This window comes from Thalassophryne amazonica, chromosome 3 (assembly GCF_902500255.1).
Source record: "Thalassophryne amazonica chromosome 3, fThaAma1.1, whole genome shotgun sequence".
Classification (NCBI taxonomy): domain Eukaryota; kingdom Metazoa; phylum Chordata; class Actinopteri; order Batrachoidiformes; family Batrachoididae; genus Thalassophryne; species Thalassophryne amazonica.
The window spans coordinates 100,206,048-100,227,479 of NC_047105.1; the positions used below are offsets into that span (position 1 = coordinate 100,206,048).

The 21,432-nt window shown below is 41.9% G+C and overlaps 1 protein-coding gene across 2 annotated transcripts in view; it reads right to left on the bottom strand.

Moving 5' to 3' along the window:
* Window positions 1-21,432, bottom strand: part of suclg2 (succinate-CoA ligase GDP-forming subunit beta) — a 395,797-nt gene that overhangs the window by 33,749 nt on the left and 340,616 nt on the right. For both annotated transcript variants that reach the window (XM_034167173.1, XM_034167172.1), the window contains one exon: window positions 12,717-12,837. In XM_034167173.1, coding sequence (XP_034023064.1) covers window positions 12,717-12,837 — 121 coding nt within the window. The remainder of the gene's footprint in view (window positions 1-12,716; window positions 12,838-21,432) is intronic.

The window sequence follows — 21,432 nt, forward strand, 5'->3', positions numbered from 1 at the left end:
CTTAGACTCAAACTGAAAGTAAATCACTACAACTTGATATAAATTAATTAAAAATATAAAAGCCAAGATGATGAGTTGCATAAGTAATCAGCCCCTTTGGTATAATACCTGTCAATAATCAGTTTAATTGCCAGTTTACTTCAGACAAGTCAGGAGATGGATACATGAACATTTCCAAGTCACTGAATATGTCTTGGACTTTATTTACATCAGTTATGAAGAAATACAAACAATATGGCACTCTATGGTAAATCTGTGTGGAGTAGACAGTTCTCAAAAACTGAGTGACTGTGCAAGGAGAAGAGTGAGGAAAGTCACCAAGACACCCAGACAACCCAGAAAAAGTTTTAGGCTTCTGTGGCTGTGATTGAAGAAATTGTGCACAGTGCAAATTCTGCGTTTTGTTTCTCCAGTTATACAGCTTCATGATGAAGTGGTATAGAGGAGGGTCTTCTTTCACTAAAACATCATGTCTAGTCTTGCATCTCAGATGTACCTTCTGGCAAATTGGAGGTGAACTTTCAGGTCTTCTTTTTAAGAAAATCCTCCTCTGTTCTACTTCATCATATACTGTATAACTGGGGATATAAAATCCAAAACTTGCACTGTGCACAATTTCTCCAATCACAGCCACAGAAGCCTATAACTTCTGCTGGGTTGTCTAGGTGTCTTGGTGACTTTCCTCACTCTTCTCCTTCTTGCACAGTCACTTAGTTTTTCAGAACTGTCTAGTCCACACAGATTTACCATAGAGCACCAAACTGTTTGTATTTCTTCATAACTGATGTAAATAAAGTCCAGGACATATTCAGTGACTTGGAAATGTTCATGTATCCATCCCCTGACTTGTAAGAAAACTGGCAACAAAACTGCTTATTTACAGGTATTATACCAAAGGGGCTGATTACTTATGCAACGCATCATCTTGGCTTTTATATTTTTAATTAATTTATGCCAGGTTGTAGAGATTTACTTTCAGTTTGAGTTTAACCAAGAAAATTTTAGAAATGTTTATATTAAGAAGCCTGGTTTACTTTTTGTATCTGAAATGTCATAAACAAATTAAAATGTGTGAAATACCAAGGGGCTGAATACTTTTGCAAGCCACTGTATATGGTTCTGTGTGGACTTGAAATGGGAACAGTACTGCACCAAAACTGAAATATGTCACCCTTAAACAACACATATAACCATTTCATTGTGATTCCTCCATAATGGCTCAAACTGTTGGAGCTAAGAAGTTATGACCTTGACCTTTCAATGTCCTCTGAGTTCAAAGGTTATGTGGCCAAGAGAAAAGTGATATATGACTTCAAATTAGTGGGTAACAGTAATCACAAGTGAATCTTTAATGCTCTGGGGTCCAAGGAGTTTCTTGATTTTACCATATTTTCAGTAATTCCCCATTTTAGGGTATTTACTTTTTGTATAATGTCCATTTGTTGCACATGAAAATGTTAACTTCTGCTTTCTGAATGTGAGACATATATTTGTCTAGAAGACTGTGTAAAATATATAGGTTAGCACTAATGCTGAAAATATGAAATGTGTTTTTAGAATTTCAAATCTATCTACCTATCTATATATATATATATATATATAGATATATATATATATATATATATATTAGGGTGGAGCTTAAAATTAACATTTTTTTTTTATTTACATTTTCTAAGGTCTCACCCCTCAAAAAGTTTCTTTATTAGTTAAAAAATATATAGGTAAAATTTGAGAGTCCTATGATAATATTTAGAGGTAGCTCAAACAACTCAAAGTTTAATCATAACAAATCAGGACCTTCAGCATGCACTGGGGCAGTTTGCAGCCGAGTGTGAAGCGTCCAGGATGAAAATCAGCACCTCCAAATCCGAGGCCATGGTTCTCGACCAAAAAAAGGTGCTTTGCCCTCTTCAGGTCGGTGGAGTGTCCTTGCCTCAAGTGGAGGATTTTAAGTATCTCGGGGGCTTGTTCACGAGTGAGGGACGGTTGGAGTGTGAAATCAATAGACGGATCGGTGCAGCATCTGCAGTGATGCGGTTGCTGTATCGGACCGTCGTGGTGAAGAGAGAGCTGAGTAGGGGGGCAAAGCTCTCGATTTACCGATCGATCTACGTCCCGATCCTCACCTATGGTCATGAGATTTGGCTCATGACCGAAAGAATGAGATCACGAGTACAAGCGGCCGAGATGAGTTTCCTCCGCAGGGTGGCTGGGCGCTCCCTTAGAGATAGGGTGAGGAGCTCGGTCACTTGGGCGGAGCTCGGAGTAGAGCCGCTGCTCCTCCATATCGAAAGGAGCCAGTTGAGGTGGCTCGGGCATCTTTTCCGGATGCCCCCTGGATACCTCGCTGGAGAGGTGTTCCGGGCACGTCCCATCGGGAGAAGGCCCCGGGAAAGACCCAGGACACGCCGGAGGGACTATGTCTCTCGGCTGGCTTGGGAACACCTTGGGGTTCCCCCGGAGGAGCTGGGGGAGGTGTGTGTGGATCGGGAGGTCTGGGCGGCTTTGCTTGAGCTGCTGCCCCCGCGACCCGACTCCAGATAAAGCGGAAGAAAATGGATGGATGGTTGGATGGATGAATGAGAAATATTAAACCCTGTTGTAGAAATAAGTGAAACGTTTGAAAAATTACCAAAGCATAACACGTAGTTTAATACAAGCTTTAATAATATAAACATTAAACAACAGTAAGTACTGCAATGAAATTGCAATCAAATTTATGGATTTATATACGAGGGCTGTCAATAAAGTATAGGTCCTTTTCATTTTTTTCAAAAACTACATGGATTTCATTCATATGTTTTTACGTCAGACATGCTTGAACCCTCGTGCGCATGCGTGAGTTTTTCCACGCCTGTCGGTGACGTCATTCGCCTGTGAGCACTCCTTGTGGGAGGAGTTGTCCAGCCCCTCGTCGGAATTCCTTTGTCTGAGAAGTTGCTGAGAGACTGGCGCTTTGTTTGATCAAAATTTTTTCTAAACCTGTGAGGCACATCGAAAGTGGACACGGTTCGAAAAATTAAGCTGGGTTTCGGTGAAAATTTTAACGGCTGATGAGAGATTTTGAGGTGATACTGTCGCTTTAAGGACTTCCCACGGTGCGAGACGTCGCGCAGCGCTCTCAGGCGCCGTCGTCAGTCTGTTTCAAGCCGAAAACCTCCACATTTCAGGCTCTATTGATCCAGGACGTCGTGAGAGAACAGAGAAGTTTCAGAATAAGTCGGTTTCAGCATTTTATCCGGATATTACACTGTTAAAGGAGATTTTTTTTATTGAAAGCCGGTGCGGCGGCACAGGAAAAACACCTCCGTGTTGATAGCCATTTGTAAAATCCAGGCGGCTTTTGAAGGCTTTCAGTGGAGTGAGTATATGAGAAATTGTTTAACAGCTGGACATGTTCCAACTTGTCCTTAAGGCTTCCAATGGAGGTGTTTTTCCTGTGGCGGAGCGTCGCAGCTGCTGCGAGCCGACGCTGCAATCCGTCCGCACGTCTTTCATTAAAAAAATCTCCTTTAACAGTGGAATATCCAGATAAAATGCTGAAACCGACTTCTTCTGAAACTTCTCTGTTCTCTCACGACGTCCTGGTTTTCAGCTTGAAACAGGCTGACGACGGCGCCTGAGAGTGCTGCGCGACGTCTCGCACCGTGGGAAGACCTTAAAGCGACAGTATTACCTCAAAATCTCTCATCAGCCGTTAAAATTTTCACTGAAAACCAGCTTAATTTTTCGACCCGTGTCCACTTCGATGTGTCTCACAGGTTTAGAAAAAATTTTGATCAAACAAAGCACCAGTCTCTCAGCAACTTCTCAGACAAAGGAATTCCGATGAGAGGCTGGACGACTCCTCCCACAAGGAGTTCTCACAGGCGAATGACATCACCGACAGGCGTGGAAAAACTCACGCATGCGCACGAGGGTTCAAGCATGTCTAACGTAAAAACATATGAATGAAATCCATATAGTTTTTGAAAAAAATAAAAAGTACCTATACCTTTGTTGACAGACCTCGTATACAATGTAGAGTGTAGACTGACTAAACTGCAGAGTCTGTAACTGAGGAAGTAGTGGCTGCTGCAGTTAATGTCTTCTTGCGACAGTCTGGGTAATCTTTGCAGTGTTTTTCAAAAATTTTTAGCAGGTACTGCAGCTGAGATTCATCCTTAGTAATAAGACCACAGTATTCTTGAACAAGGACTACACCTCACTCTGCATGATCATTCACAACTTTGATGGCCATCACTGTTTTGCGAGCCAGTTGGTAGTCTTCCCTTTCATCCCATTCTGCTGGGTCTACTTCAAGAAATGTTTCTGGCAATTTCAGCATGTTAAAGATAACCTTGGATTCTGGAGAAACAAAATCTTCTATGATGAAATTGCCAACTTTTGGAAAGTCAGTGAAAACATCAGACAATTTAATTCATTATTAAACTAGTTTGTCATTGGTTAAGTTATTAAGAATCAACAAATAGTGTCCAAAAAGTCATAATTACCATGTCTGAGATTGGAATATGTTACTGGAAGAGAGACAGGAGATTTCCAACTTTCAGTTATACCATGCCATTTGATGTAGAATATAACTAAAACTATGAAACTTTAGTCCAACTGAGCTACCAGTAAATATGAACAAAAAGCCCTAATATTTTCAGAATATGGTTTTATGTAATAGAGGAATAATGTAAGAGGGTCAGACCAATTTTCTTAAGTTAAAAAATAAGCTCCACCCTTTATATATATATATATATATATATATATATATATATATATATATATATATATATACACACTCAACAAAAATATAAACGCAACACTTTTGGTTTTGCTCACATTTTGTATGAGATGAACTCAAAGATCTAAAACTTTTTCCACATACACAATATCACGATTTCCCTCAAATATTGTTCACAAACCAGTCTAAATCTGTGATAGTGAGCACTTCTCCTTTGCTGAGATAATCCACCCCACCTCACAGGTGTGCCATACCAAGATGCTGATTAGACACCATGATTAGTGCACAGGTGTGCCTTAGACTGTCCACAATAAAAGGCCACTCTGAAAGGTGCAGTTTTGTTTTATTGGGGGGGGATACCAGTCAGTATCTGGTGTGACCACCATTTGCCTCATGCAGTGCAACACATCTCCTTCGCATAGAGTTAATCAGGTTGTCAATTGTGGCCTGTGGAATGTTGGTCCACTCCTCTTCAATGGCTGTGCGAAGTTGCTGGATATTGGCAGGAACTGGTACATGCTGTCGTATACGCCGGTCCAGAGCATCCCAAACATGCTCAATGGGTGACATGTCCGGTGAGTATGCCGGCCATGCAAGAACTGGGACATTTTCAGCTTCCAAGAATTGTGTACAGGTCCTTGCAACATGGGGCCGTGCATTATCCTGCTGCAACATGAGGTGATGTTCTTGGATGTATGGCACAACAATGGGCCTCAGGATCTCGTCACGATATCTCTGTGCATTCAAAATGCCATCAATAAAATGCACCTGTGTTCTTAGTCCATAACAGACACCTGCCCATACCATAACTCCACCGCCACCATGGGCCACTCGATCCACAATTGACATCAGAAAACCGCTCACCCACATGACGCCACACACGCTGTCTGCCATCTGCTCTGAACAGTGTGAACCGGGATTCATCCGTGAAGAGAACACCTCTCCAACGTGCCAAACGTCAGCGAATGTGAGCATTTGCCCACTCAAGTCGGTTACGACGACGAACTGGAGTCAGGTCGAGACCCCGATGAGGACGACGAGCATGCAGATGAGCTTCCCTGAGACGGTTTCTGACAGTTTGTGCAGAAATTCTTTGGTTATGCAAACCGACTGTTTCAGCAGCTGTCCGAGTGGCTGGTCTCAGACGATCTTGGAGGTGAACATGCTGGATGTGGAGGTCCTGGGCTGGTGTGGTTACACGTGGTCTGCGGTTGTGAGGCTGGTTGGATGTACTGCCAAATTCTCTGAAGCGCCTTTGGAGATGGCTTATGGTAGAGAAATGAACATTCAATACACGAGCAACAGCTCTGGTTGACATTCCTGCTGTCAGCATGCCAATTGCACGCTCCCTCAAATCTTGCGACATCTGTGGCATTGTGCTGTGTGATAAAACTGCACCTTTCAGAGTGGCCTTTTATTGTGGGTAGTCTAAGGCACACCTGTGCACTAATCATGGTGTCTAATCAGCATCTTGATATGGCACACGTGTGAGGTGGGATGGATTATCTCAGCAAAGGAGAAGTGCTCACTATCACAGATTTAGACTGGTTTGTGAACAATATTTGAGGGAAATGGTGATATTGTGTATGTGGAAAAAGTTTTAGATCTTTGAGTTCATCTCATACAAAATGTGAGCAAAACCAAAAGTGTTGCGTTTATATTTTTGTTGAGTGTATATATACGAGGTCTATTAGACAATAAACCGACCCTTTTTTTTTTTTTTTTAACTATATGGATTTGAATGACGTGCGATTCCACCAATCATGCTTGAACCCTCGTACACATGCGTGAGTTTTTTCACGCGTGTCGGTGACGTCATTTCCCTGTAGGCAGGCCTTGAGTGAGATGTGGTCCCGCCCTCTCGGCTGAATTCCTTTGTTTCACACGCTGCTCCAGACGGCGCGTGTTGCTTTATCAAAATTTTTTCTGGACCTGTGAGGAATATCCGAGTGGATACTATTCGAGAAATTAAGCTGGTTTTCGGTGAAAAAGTTTAACGGCTGATGAGAGATTATGGGGTGTTTGTCGGTGTAAGGACTTCCCACAGAGCGGGACGTCCTGCAGCGCTTCCAGGCGCCGTCGTCGGCCTGTTTCGACCTGAAAACATCCTAATTTAAGGCTTAATTCACCCAGGACGTCGTGAGAGAACAGAGAAGATTCAGAAGAGGCCGGCATGAGGACTTTATGCGGACATTCCACTGTTTAAGGACATTTTTTAATGAAAGACGTGCGCGCAAATTCGCCGAGTCATTTCCGTGATGACTTGGCGAATCTGTGTGCGCCGCGACAGGAAAAACACCTCCGTGTTGAAAACCATTTGTAAAATTCAGGTGGCTTTTGATGGCTTTCAACAAGTGAGTAACTGAGAAATTGTTTAACAGCTTGGGCATGTTCCAACTTACCCGTTAAGGTTTCCAACGGAGGTGTTTTTCCTGTCGCGACCCCCCGCGGTCGGGTCCGGCCCGACATGCGACTCTGCCCGCACGTTCTTTCATTACAAAATGTCCGTTAACAATGGAATGTCCGAATAAACTCCTCATGCCGACTTCTTCTGAAAGTTCTCTGTTCTCTGACGACTTCCTGGGTCAACAGAGCCTGAAATGTGGAAGATTTCAACTTGAAATGGCGAGACGCTGCCGCCTCGAAGCGCAGATCGCCGTGGGCCGTCCTTACGGCGACACTACCAGACCAAAATCTCTCATCAGCCATTAAAATTTTTACCGAAAACCAGCTGAATTTATCGAATGGTGTCCACTCAGTTGTGCCTTACAGTTTTGAAAAAATCTTGATCAAACAAAGCAGCAGTCTCTGAGTCATTCCTAAACAATGAAAAAATCGACGAGAGGGTGGGCCACTCCTCACTCAAAGACTGCCCACAGGCGAATGACGTAACCGACAAGCGTGAAAAAACTCTCGCATGCCCACGAGGGTTCAAGCATGTCTGATGTAATCACACGTGATTCAAATCCATATGGTTTTTGAAAAAAATAATAAAGGTCGGATACTTTTCTAATAGACCTCGTATATATATATATATATATATATATATATATATATATATATATATATATGTGTGTGTGTGTGTGTGTGTGTGTGTGTGTGTGTGAAATACAGTGCAGCAGCGTCATCTACTGGGAATTACATGGAAGAGATCTGGAACATTTTAAAATAGCTCAACTTTCAGCTGCACCCAACATGATTTATCAAGGTCAAAAAGACTTGCACTTGATAGACTGATGCTCTCAAGCAGCAAAGAGGCCCCTGCCTCCTTGTCCACAGACTTTTAAAAAAACATGCTAAATGTCTGGAATATTTAAAGAGTTTAATGATTTACTTCCTGCTTCTTTCTCGAAGAATAAATATCTTCATGTGTAACAGGTGAAATGCATTTTATTGCAAATGATGATATCTACAGTCATTGATGTGTCACGCTGTGTCTCATAAATGAACATATACATGTGCAGCTCAGATTCTGTGGGATGATGCGCAGCTGTCCATACAAGCTGTGTATGCGTTCTGCTACATATGTTCCACCGGCTGAATGCATACAGCAGAACAGTGGTGGAATGCACAGTTTTCAGAGTACACTCCACCAGCAGAATGCAGCATAATTATTAACCAGTCTACTTAAATTCTGTGGATGGAAGAATAATTAAATGTTTGAAATAGCTATTTTTTTTAATTGGCAGCACGTGAGCATGCTCAATTACATGGCAGAGTTCATGTGTAATGAAGCACAAGGAGCACACCTAGAAGTGGTCAATTCCATTTTCAAAATCCTCATTTATACACTACTGTCTATGTCACATCACAGCTGGCTATCAATTTATGCAGTTTGTCTTATGGCCCAGTCACATGGCACACGACGATTCCTGAATGAAGGGAAAAAGTAAAAAATGTCACAATTCGTTGAGAAAAGGTGGACGAAAGAGCTTTTATCACCGAACAGCCTGCGAAGCAAGAGTGCAAAAGGGACGAAAGAGGAACTTAACAAAACCAAAGCTGACGATCTCGACGCTTTAAATGAAACACGACTGGAGCCACAGCTGGAGCAGTGTGTGTGTCTGCATCTCTGAGTTCCAGGACTCGGCGCTGGGACGGAGCTCACAGCGCCGAGTCCTGGAGCAACTGCAAACAGAAGCTGTGGAGATCTGTGTGCATGTTGGTGGACCACCTGCTCTGGGTCCTCGTCCAGAACAAAAGAGGGATCATCATCATCATCATCATCATCAGAATCCTCACTGTCTGACGACACACTGCGTGCTCCGTCCTGCTCCAATTAAAAAAAAAAAAAAAGTGTTCCGAGGTCACTGCTGTATCACTGTATTATGTTCTAAGCCATATACGAGGTCTCTTAGATAATAAACCAACCCTTTTATTTTTTTTTTTAACTATATGGATTTGAATGACATGCGATTACACCAATCATGCTTGAACCCTCGTGCGCATGCGTGAGTTTTTGTCACGCGTGTCGGTGACGTCATTTCCCTGTGGGCAGGCCTTGAGTGAGATGTGGTCCCGCCCTCTCGGCTGAATTCCTTTGTTTCACACGCTGCTCGAGACGGCGCGCGTTGCTTTATCAAAATTTTTTCTGGACCTGTGAGGAATATCCGAGTGGACACTATTCGAGAAATTAAGCTGGTTTTCTGTGAAAAGTTTAACGGCTGATGAGAGATTATGGGGTGTTTCTGTCGGTGTAAGGACTTCCCACGGAGCGGGACGTCCTGCAGCGCTTCCAGGCGCTGTCGTCGGCCTGTTTCGAGCTGAAAACATCCTAATTTAAGGCTTAATTCACCCAGGACATCGTGAGAGAACAGAGAAGATTCAGAAGAGGCCGGCATGAGGAATTTATGCGGACATTCCACTGTTTAAGGACATTTTTTTAATGAAAGACGTACGCGCAAATTCGCCGAGTCGTTTCCGTGACGACTCGGCAAATCTGTGTGCGCCGCGACAGGAAAAACACCTCCGTGTTGAAAACCATTTGTAGAATTCAGGCGGCTTTTAATGGCTTTCAACAAGTGAGTAACTGAGAAATTGTTTAACAGCTTGGGCATGTTCCAACTTGCCCGTTAAGATTTCCAACGGAGGTGTTTTTCCTGCCGCGACCCCCCGCGGTCGGGTCCAGCCCGACATGCGACTCTGCCCGCACGTTCTTTCATTACAAAATGACCATTAACAATGGAATGTCCGAATAAACTCCTCATGCCGACTTCTTCTGAAAGTTCTCTGTTCTCTGACGACTTACTGCGTCAACAGAGCCTGAAATGTGAAAGTTTTCAACTTGAAACGGCGAGACGCTGCTGCCTCGAAGCGCAGATCGCCGTCAGGCGCCGTGGACCGTCCTTAAAGCGACACTACCAGACCAAAATCTCTCATCAGCCGTTAAAATTTTTACCGAAAATCAGCTGAATTTATTGAATGGTGTCCACTCAGTTGTGCCTTACAGTTTTGAAAAAAATTTTATCAAACAAAGCAACAGTCTCTGAGCCATTCCTAAACAATGAAAAAAATCGACGAGCGGGTGGACGACTCCTCACTCAAAGACTGCCCACAGGCGAATGACGTAACCGACAGCCGTGAAAAAACTCTCGCATGCCCACGAGGGTTCAAGCATGTCTGATGTAATCACACGTGATTCAAATCCATATGGTTTTTGAAAAAAATAATAAGGTCGGATACTTTTCTAATAGACCTCGTATATTGATTTATAAATATAAGTGTAAAGATGATTGAATATATCAAAGCAGTAAATTAATCCGTGCGTGTGAACGCGCGCATTGACTCATGTGCGGTTATTTCCACCAGCTGATCACTGATTCACAATGTGAATTCTTCCTTCCAGACCAGATCCTTATATAATCATTTTGATTCATGTACCCGATGCCACATGTACAGGACTGGATTATCATTCCTACACTCATATTGTTATATTTAATACAAAATAATAAGCGCACGCAGCAGCTGCTCCTGCTGCATTTAAGTACCGTCGGAAATTACACAACATTTTTGTTGTTTCAAATTCAACAGTTGCTTGTGGCAAAATAATTAATTATATCCACACAAAAGATTAATTCTTCTCTATGTAAGGTGCCTGAACCCATTGAAGCTAACCCCCCACACAGATAAAAAAAAAAAAAAAAAAATCTAAGCAAGCAGGCTGAGTTTGCCCTGTAATTTCCAACAGTACATGAAGCAGCAGCAGCCTCAGCACTCACAAACCAGTTTCTGCACTGTGTGAAAACGTTCAGCTGCTCCAACAAAGTCAAATTAAACAATAACGTTACAAAAACTAAACAAACGATTAAAAAACATCAAGAACGACAGCAAAATGAAACAGACGAATTGAGGTTTTCGTTGTCCTTCGTTCAAAATTTTCAACAGTTTAAAAATCCTGATGAAGTTCCAGCTGCAGGAACAAAGCTGCGTGAAGGTTAAATGATGCCAATGCAAGTCCAGGGTTCTTGTTTCATCAGGGCTTCGTCACCCTTTGTTAAGTGCCGTGTGACTGGGCTTTTAGTTTCCTATGGGCACTGCACTAGCAGTGTAAATGATCAAAACAAAATGCATCTGCCCATCCCAAAGAACTGCTTTGGTTTTTTACAGTGAACGTGGACATTCACAAAATGTGGATGCTAACATGAAGGATTTGTGTTGGCAACTGATTGACCAAGTGGAGTACGCAGTTCTAGGGGGAGGGGGGCTGTACACTCCCCATCCTAAAACTGAGCAGAATAACGTTTACAAAAAGATACATTAGGCAGAAAGTAAATATTTTGTGGTTGATGTTGATGTGTTGTAGAGAAAATGGGGACACAAAGACACAAAGATGTGTGTAAGTTTCACATGGGTCAAACTGTCATGTTTAGACACTGAGCCAGAGCACCTCCAGACCTGCAGTTCTTGCACAATGTTCCTGGTCTGCAATGGTCAGTACTTACCAAAAGTGGTCCGGATAACCAGTGAACAATCTAATCAAATGTGTGGAATGTGCTCGACAAACAAGTCAGATCCAGAACTACAGGATATGTTGCTGTCTTGGTGCCAGACATTACAGCACATTCAGAGGTCTAGTGGAGTCCATGCCTTAACGGTCAAGGTGGGACATACACAGTATGGGGCAGGTGCTCACAGTGTTATGTTTGATTGCTGTACAATGCCTCTGTTCAGTGGCCTCATGACACCATAAGCTTTTTCCAACCAGCTCTTGATCTCAAAGGCTGAGATCCCTGAAACATGAACATCACAAAGGAATCATTCTGCAAGTTTAATGCTTTCACCACAAACATACATTTCTGATGTCTGTGTACAGAAAGGCATTAGTATAGAGTAATAATCCAACCACACTCCACTCTTTACCAGCGCAAACTCCCAGTTCCTCTTCCTCTTCCCCACCTCAACATCCGCAATGCTCACAGGTGTGATGCCTCTACTGGAGATTATGTTTCTCAACCTTTCGGTAACAATCTTAGATTAAGTGAAAGACTCAGCAAAAGTGAGGTTGCAGTCTAAAAACACTGTTAATCCGTTGTTGATTGTTTACACTCAACTGATCCTAAAACACACGCTCCATCACCATGTAATTACAAATACTATTTAGGTACAGAAGTAACCCAAAATGACAAAAAGAAATGAGTGCAGTCTGCCATTTTCCCCCTCACCAACAAAACATGAGGGAGAGCAGCTCTTCTCACTGAAACCACATTTGGTTGAGCGTGAAACCATCTAACATTGTGAACTTGCAGTTAATGCCACAGGTTACTGAGTTAAAACTGTTGTGCTTGTAATATTAAAATCACTCTTCAAATTATGTCAACTGCATTTTAGTAAAATGTTCAATTGTTCAGACTGATAAAGTAGCACCAGTTCTTCAGTGCTACTAAGAATGTAACTAAATTAGTAGCTTCATGACATGTAATACTGCTACCCACAACACTGCTGGGACCAAATTGTTAAAGGATCAGGCAGGACACAACTGTTTTCTCACCTTCAAGCCTGACCACAAGGGGCACCTTGAGCTCCAGTTCCCGGCAAGCCTTGGTGATGCCGTTGGCGATGATGGCACAGTTGACAATACCACCAAAAATGTTGACAAGGATGGCCTCAACCTGAAAGGGAAAATGATTCAGAAAGGTTCAGTGCAATGGTAGAGGTACACTTACAGAACAAAAACTAGCACAAAAATGATTACATAGGTTTGTCTGTTTCACAAAAGAGTAGTTGAACTGAAAATAACAAGTACTGTATCTACACTGGGTGTGGAAATGCATGTGACTGTATGAAAATCTAGCAGAAGATGCACAAATATATTAAAGAAAACAACGTCATCTGTATGCAAGAATCTTGTTTTACAGCTGTAATTAAATTTCAGTCGTTTGGAAACTGCAGCAGCCTGGACTTCACTCATACACTTTTCTATTGTCATCATAGAGAGACAGACCACTTAACCAGCTGTGTGCATGAGTGCCTCTACCTGATCCACCACCATCAATCATCATCATCATCATCATCATCATCTTCACCGCTGTGTTTATTTATAGCAACCACAGCAGCATCACATTATCAGACATTTGAATATAAACACATCACTGTCGCCAACACTAGAAAAAAGTTATAGCACTCATACCTCAGTTTACAAATTTCATTCATCACACAAAACCTAATACTAAAAAACAACAAGACTGGAAGAACTGGGAATAACTGGGACTGCTAGCTGTGCAGACTGCAAAAACAACAGGCCCCCAGTGAAACTGGTGAAGGATCTGAAGGAATAACACCACATACTGCTGCAGACTGGGTCCTTCACCTTATTTTTCTACTTTACGCTTCACTCCATCACACTCTGATTACTCTCTGAAACAATGTGTACACATGGTTTGAAATATCCATAATATGTGCACAATGTAATGTTCTTTCAGAGCATAAAAATGTATGTGTACCAACTCGTGTGGTTGCTGTTTTCAGGCATATTAACTGTTGGTACATCTGGTCCTTGGATTGAATAGCATTTACTGCCAAGTCCAGCTGGTATTGTGCACAGGACATAAATTTATCTGCTCCATGGCCACTGAGGCAGGTAAGCAAATTTTGTCATGATGCGGTCAGCTGGTAGGTTGCTTTCAATGTTCTCACAATGCTACAAAGTTCTCACACTGGGACAGCCAAACAAAAACTTGGAATAAAGGTGTGAAGAAAAATCACAAATGTCCACACCCACAGGGCACGAGGGGTCATCAAATGGGTTGAAGAGTAGGAAAATGATGTGAATCGTATGCTGTGACCTTCACAGTCACCACATCTAAACCCAGTTGAAGACCTGTACCAGATTGTAGACTCCACCACCATTATTAAAACACTAACCAAAGGATTATCATATGGAACATGGTGTTCCACATCTCCTTAAATTCATGAAGCCAACTAGTGATTGCAGAGTTTGACACTGATATGCCTATGCCATCCAGATTATTCTTTACTTGGCTTGATGTTGCAAAGGGGGTTTTTGTCACAAAGAAAATAATCCTGTCATCATCCACTTTGGATGTTCTGTGTGGGGTCTTCAAGGCATTTTAGTGTTGCATCGCTTTCCAATACATTTCTTTTTTTTTTTTTGAATGTACCACATTGTTGACTTGGCCACTCCTAAAGTTCCTGCTCTCTTTATAATGGGTTTACCATATGTTCCAGAGAATAGGTTGCAGGTTTTTCTGTTTTATCAGCTCTTAAAGTTGGGACTTTTGTACATTGTTGTAGTGTACCGTCAATTACTGGCATTTATTCTTTTATTGTTAGAGTTTATGTTGCTTAGTGTTTTTATTCCTGGAAAACTCCTGTATCAATAGTCATTATAATTACTAATAGCAAAGGGTTGAATTTTTTTGGTATATAAATCATACTGGAGTATAGGTTGCAGGGCCCCCCAAACTAGTAAAAAACAACAGCAAATAAAAACAACAACAACACAAAAGAAATCATGGCATTTTTGATTTCTTAGCAAAAATATGGCCTCCTGCAGTTGTCCTGATCCCTCTTTGGATCTTATATTGAGAGCTCCACTGAACAGCTATACATTGAGATCAAATCCAGACTTTACTTGCATAATAAAGCATTCCTTGAGTATCCTTAAATGTCCTTAAGTGGCCCAGCCAGAGCCCAGACCTGAATTCGATTGAATATCTCTGAAAAGATCTGAAAATGGCTGTGCACTGATGCTCCCCATCCAACCTGATGGAGCTTCAAAGGTGCTGCAAAGAGGAATGGACAAAACTACTAAATACTTACCAGACTGTACCAGACTGTATCAGGGTTTAATGTTGACAGCATGTACTACATACGAGGTCTGTCCATAAAGTATAGGTCCTTTTTATTTTTTTCAAAAACTATATGGATTTCATTCATATGTTTTTACGTCAGACATGCTTGAACCCTCGTGCGCATGCGTGAGTTTTTCCACGCCTGTCGGTGACATCATTCGCCTGTGAGCACTCCTTGTGGGAGGAGTCGTCCAGCCCCTCGTCGGAATTCCTTTGTCTGAGAAGTTGCTGAGAGACTGGCGCTTTGTTTGATCAAAATTTTTTCTAAACCTGTGAGACACATCTAAGTGGACATGGTTCGAAAAATTAAGCTGGTTTTCAGTGAAAATTTTAACGGCTGATGAGAGATTTTGAGGTGACACTGTCGCTTTAAGGACTTCCCACAGTGCGAGACGTCGCACAGCGCTCTCAGGCGCCATCATCAGCCTGTTTCAAGCTGAAAACCTCCACATTTCAGGCTCTATTGATCCAGGACGTCGTGAGAGAACAGAGAAGTTTCAGAAGAAGTCAGTTTCAGCATTTTATCCGGATATTCCACTGTTAAAGGAGATTTTTTTAATGAAAGACGTGCAGATGAAAAAAATAAAAAGGACCTATACTTTATGGACAGCCCTCGTATTTAGTCTGTTGGGTCAGACTGTTTGCTTACTGTAAATGAACGGCATCAGAATTTGCTTGAATTTGAACCGAGCCTATAGGTGATATTGGTCTAATGACTTTAGAAGGGATCAAATTACAATCATTATTGAGAATATTACTTTCAGCGCAGGATTGATTCAACTGTTACATGAGCAGCAGAATACAGGATTATTTTGTTGACATTACGTTGGGATCAGGAATTGAAGGAAACAACACCCCCCCCCCCCCCAAAAAAAAAACCAAACAAAAACAACAACAAAGAAAAATGACTGTGTGAATATGTTTGTGTGTATGTGAAATAATGTTTTTGTGATGTTCTATATTTATGTTTCAATTGTGACCTGCCATGGAAGTGCAGAGGTAAATTAGCTTTAAGATAACTCTGGTACAATGCATCAAATGGAAATATTTATGTTTTTTATTGTACATGGTCCCTTTACAAATAAATGAAAAAGGAAAAACAAAGCAAGCAATACCTCAAAACAGTATAAACTGCACAGCCGGCTTGCTTTTAAACAACTGAACTGAGCCATATAATATTAAGCTTTTTAAATTATTTCACATTTCCTTGGCAAAAGGAGAGAAAATGGTCTTGTAATGTAAAAAAAAAAATCCTTCAAACTGGAGAGCAGATCAAGAAGTCAAACTGTGTGCTGGATGCATGTGTCATTGTTTGAAAATGTCAAGATGTTCTTTGCTTCACCTTTCAGCTTTACACAGGAATCAGGTTAGTGAGTTGCTGAATTGTCCTGCTCAGACTGTCTAAGAGGAATATTCTTTTTCCATAAGAACGACAGACATTATCAACTTTATCAAAATGAGGATGATGCTGATATTACAAAATACTGACCTTGGGTGTGTGTGTGTGTATCAGAGAGTCAGTGATTACGTGAACAAGCTACCACTTGGTAATTACCCTGGCTAGCTCTGTGGAAAAGTAGACTGAGAGCATACAGGATTAATCCTCCATGTTTGTTTATAATCACTGCTAATCTGTTAGTGCCGACTTGGATGAGCAACTTGCGGGGGGGTGTATGCACATGTGGTTTTGTGCACGTCTGTTGTGAATCTATGTTGTCAGACTGTGGTAATGATGTTTACAGGGGGAGAAGATTAAGCACTTGGATTCTTATCACGGTGACAGGTGTGGCAATGTCCTCTACATCCTGTCCAAATGAGCATCTCCTTATACACTGCGGAGGCTGACACAAAGTCAGGCCAGCGCTCCAAAACAAACACAGATGTAGGTGTCATAGACTCAGACAGTGCGTGATGTAATTGAGCCAGCTAAGTCAACATGAGAAGAGTTTCATGCTGATTAAGTATATAATGCAGATATGTGACCAGAAATAAGAGAACAAAAGAAAAGGCAGACAAACAGTGATGTCAAGTTGAAAAACTAACAGGCACCGAATGCAATCAAGTGAAAACAATGGAAGAAACATGACCTCTCAGACTTTAACAGGTATGCATACATACAATTACTTGTCCTTATTACTACCCTGTGCTGGTAACAGCAGAGATGGCCTGTCCAGTGGGACCCTGCCTTTCATCAAATGACCACCTGGATAGGCTCTGACCCAACCCTGATGACCCTTAAATGGAATAAGTGGGTTAAAAAAATGGATGGATAGATACAACAGAATAGAATAGAATGCTTGGACTTCAAAAAGGTAGATGAGTGTATACTCAAACTCATAAACAGTAAATGCTATGATTTTGTAGCGCATCAAATTCACAGAACATATAATGAGGACAAACTGTATTAGGTCTGTTGGACTGTGACGGACCAGAAGAATCAGAAAAATAACTTGGTTTAGCCTATGCATGAAATTGCAAATACAGTGAAACCTCACTTTTAGTTTTGTACAGAAGAGAATTCTTTATAATTCCCAGTTGTTTAATTGGTATCTCAGTGCAAACTACATATATATATATATATATATATATATATATATATATATATATATATATATACATATATACATCTCAAGAGGGATTCTCTGAATTTCTTTTTCATCCCTCTTGAGATGTGTGGCAATGTCATCATAAACTTCAATGTGCGTGTTGCAGCTGTAATCCAAAGAAGAGGAGCGTGGATTGAACATGTCATCAATTATTGAACTGTGCGGAAAACAAGAGACAAAGTGGGAAACCTTTAAAAGCAATGTTTCTCAACGTTCAGTTCCAAGGAATTTAGGAATTCCCTCATCCACAGTCCATAATATAATCAGAAGATTCAGAAAATCTGGAGAATTTTCTACACATAAACGGCAAGGCCGAAAACCAACATTGAATGCCCGTGACCTTCGATCCCTCAGGTGGCACTGCATTAAAAACCGACATCATTGTGTAAAAGAACACTTCAGAAAACAAATGTCAGTTAACACAGTTTGTCACTACATCTGCAAGTGCAAGTTAAAACTCTACCATGCAAAGTGAAAGCCATACATCAACAACATCCAGAAATGCTGCCGCCTTCTCTGGGCCTGAGCTCATTTGAAATGGACAGATGCAAAGTGGAAAAGTGTGCTGTGGTCTGATCAAATTGTTTTTGGAAATCATGGACGTCGTATCCTCCAGACAAAAGAGGAAAAAGACCATCCAGATTGTTATCAGCGCAAAGTTCAAAAGCCAGCATCTGTGATGGTATGGGAGTGTGTTAGTGCCTATGGCATGGGCAACTTACACATCTGTGATGGTACCATCAATGCTGAAAGGTACATAGGGGAGGTGATGGTCTAGTGGTTAAGGTGTTGGGCTTGAGTCCAGAAGATCATGGGTTCAAATCCCCGCCTGACTGGAAAATTACTAAGGGCCCTTGGGCAAGGCCTTTAATCCCCTATTGCTCCCGGTGTGTAGTGAGCGCCTTGTATGGCAGCACCCTGACATCGGGGTGAATGTGAGGCATAATTGTAAAGCGTTTTGAGCGTCTGATGCAGATGGAAAAGCGCTATATAAATGCAGTCCATTTACCATTTACATCCAAGTTTTGAAGCAACACATGCTGCCATCCAAGCAACGTCTTTTTCAGGGACGTCCCTGCTTATTTCAACAAGTCAATGACAAACCACATTCTGCACGTTTTATGATGCATTTACACATGAGCAAGACACGTTACAAATGTCATTTTTCTGTCATTCGTGACACATTCCTGACATTCTTAATGTGACTTAACGCATCTAAATATGTTTCTTAATAGTGGGTGTTGGTGCGTGATATTCTTGATATTCGTGGAGCATGTTTTTGCCTGTCAAAAAATCTTCCACGAATGTCACATACCATCCTCATTTCGTCTCATGTTGTGGAGGTCGCAACTGAGCGTGTTGATCCATCTTGATGACTAGTGATCCTTAATAGAACGTGACAATGTTCGTAGTGGTTCCTGTGATGGTTCTTGGAGCCCAAACTGTCACGCGTTATTACGAAGTGACACGGAAACTATCATGTTTTGACACAACTTGTAATGCGGCGTCACATTTCACTGCGTGCCACGACAAATCAGTTTTCTGTCACGTGCACACAATTAAACTCGGCTCCACAGCGTTCAGTTTGATGCAGGATGCCAAAGAGGAACAGTGATGCAAAGTCAGCCAAGTGTCGTTCCACAGTTCCTGCTGAAGCTCCTCAGGACGCTCCTGCAGGTGTTCCACCTGCTGTTGTAACTGATGAGCGGGTGAATGAGTCTGAGCCAGAAGAACCAGAGGAGTGAGAGGAGACTCATGTGCAGCCAGACATCTCTGCACCTCCTCCAGTCCGGCGGAGGAAGAAGCGTGCGCACAATTAAACCCTGCTGCACCACATTCAGTTTGATTGCTGACACCAAGTCGCCTAAAAGTCTGATTTCAGTGCTCCTCAGCGCGCTCCTGCAGGTGTTCCACCTGCTGCATGTGTCTGATGTTTGGGAAAACGTGCGAAACGAAAGCCGCATGAAGCCACACATCTGGCTCTGTCCGTCTCCTCCTCCTCCTCTCTGCACCACTCCATGGCACAGAGCCCAACTACACATGCAGTCACAAAGTTCTTCTGAAAAACTGGAGCGATCTGAATTGTTAGCAACAGTTGGATGAATATGGGTGTGTGTGTGTGTGTGTGTGTGTGTGTGTGTGGAGACAATTCACCTCATTCACAACGTGATAGAAGTTAACAATGCGCTCTTACGCGCAATAGTGTGCAACAGCGTGCAACAGCGCTTAACAACGCGGAACACTATTTTTGACCGTGCGTAATGGTTCCTGATAATTCTCCAGCAACATGTGCCATTAATCGTAACGTGTGGTAACAGGTTGCAGCAGTTCCTGAGGACACCTGACACCTCTGCCCCGAATCATCACATTGGTGATCAGCAGCCAACAATGTGTACTTCGTGGCATTCATGACTTGTCGTCGTTATGTGTAAACACAGCTTTAACAGCGTGGCTTCATAGTAAAACAGTGCGGGTACTAGACTGGCCTGCCTGCAGTCCAGACATGTCACCTATTGAAAATGTGGCGCGTTATGAAGTGCAAAATACGACAATGGAAACCCAGACTGTTGAACAACTGAAGTCGTACATCAAGCAAGAATGGGAAACAATTCCACCTACAAAGTTTCAACAATTAGTGTCCTCAGTTCCCAAATGCTTATGGAGTGTTGTTAGAAAGAAAGGTGATGTAACACAGTGGTAAACATACCATTGTCCCAGCTTTCTTGAAATGTGTTGCAGGCATCCATTTCAAAATGAGCAAATATTTGCACAAAAAACAATAAATGTTATCAGTTTGAACATTAAATATCTTGTCTTTGTGGTGTATTCAATTGAATATAGGTTGAAGAGGATTTGCAAATCGTATTCTGTTTTTAGTCACATTTTACACAACATCCCAACTTCATTGGAATTGGGGTTGTATGTTTACATTGTCAAAGCAAGTGTTACAGTAAAAACTAAAAATTAAGCCCTCCCTCTCTCTCTGTCTCGCTCCCAATTCAATTTCAAATGAAACATACATTTCCACTGCCAAAGTGTTAGAGCAAAAAATAAAGTCCTCTCTCTCTTGCCGGTTTCCTGCTGAGCAAACTTTGAACTTTTTGGAAACACAAAGCCTTTCAACTGTAAAGTAAATCATAAATTTCTGAATGTATCATCAGCGACGCTCATGCGAGGAACTCTGGATTAATACTGAAGGATTTTGATGGAGTTCTTTTTCCACATTCAGCAGATAGAAAGCTCTGGTCAGCTCTACTCCTGTGCTCTGACCTGTGGTTTCATAGCGTTTCACAGCCTTGAAATGCTGAAACAGCTGATTTTTCAGCAACAATTCATTACATTTTTCATAAAATCCATGCTCAGCGGCACAGATAATTTGAACCTGAGAGCTGGGCAGAAATTTGCTGTACCCACGGCTTAAACCCTGCTCCTTGACTAAGAAACAGCTCTGCTTCAGTTCAGAAACCTTCCCCTCCCCCTTGCCTCCTCACACTCAGCAGTAAACAGAAGAGAGCATGCAACAGTTGAGAGGTTTCACAGACGTGGCATCTCTCTGGTTTCGGAAAAAAAAAACAGGTTGTATTGGTATTTTCCAATACTTGAATTACGTTGTGTCAGGAAAGATGACTTTAAGCTTGCTTTCAGCTTGTTTTCATCTTGGAATATAATACGTGTCATGGGATTAATATACATGCTGTTGGATTAAACTGCACAGTGTTTGGTACCTTCCCGGAGTAAGTGAGGTCATACCGGACTTTTCCATTACAAATGGGGCGGCCCACGGAAT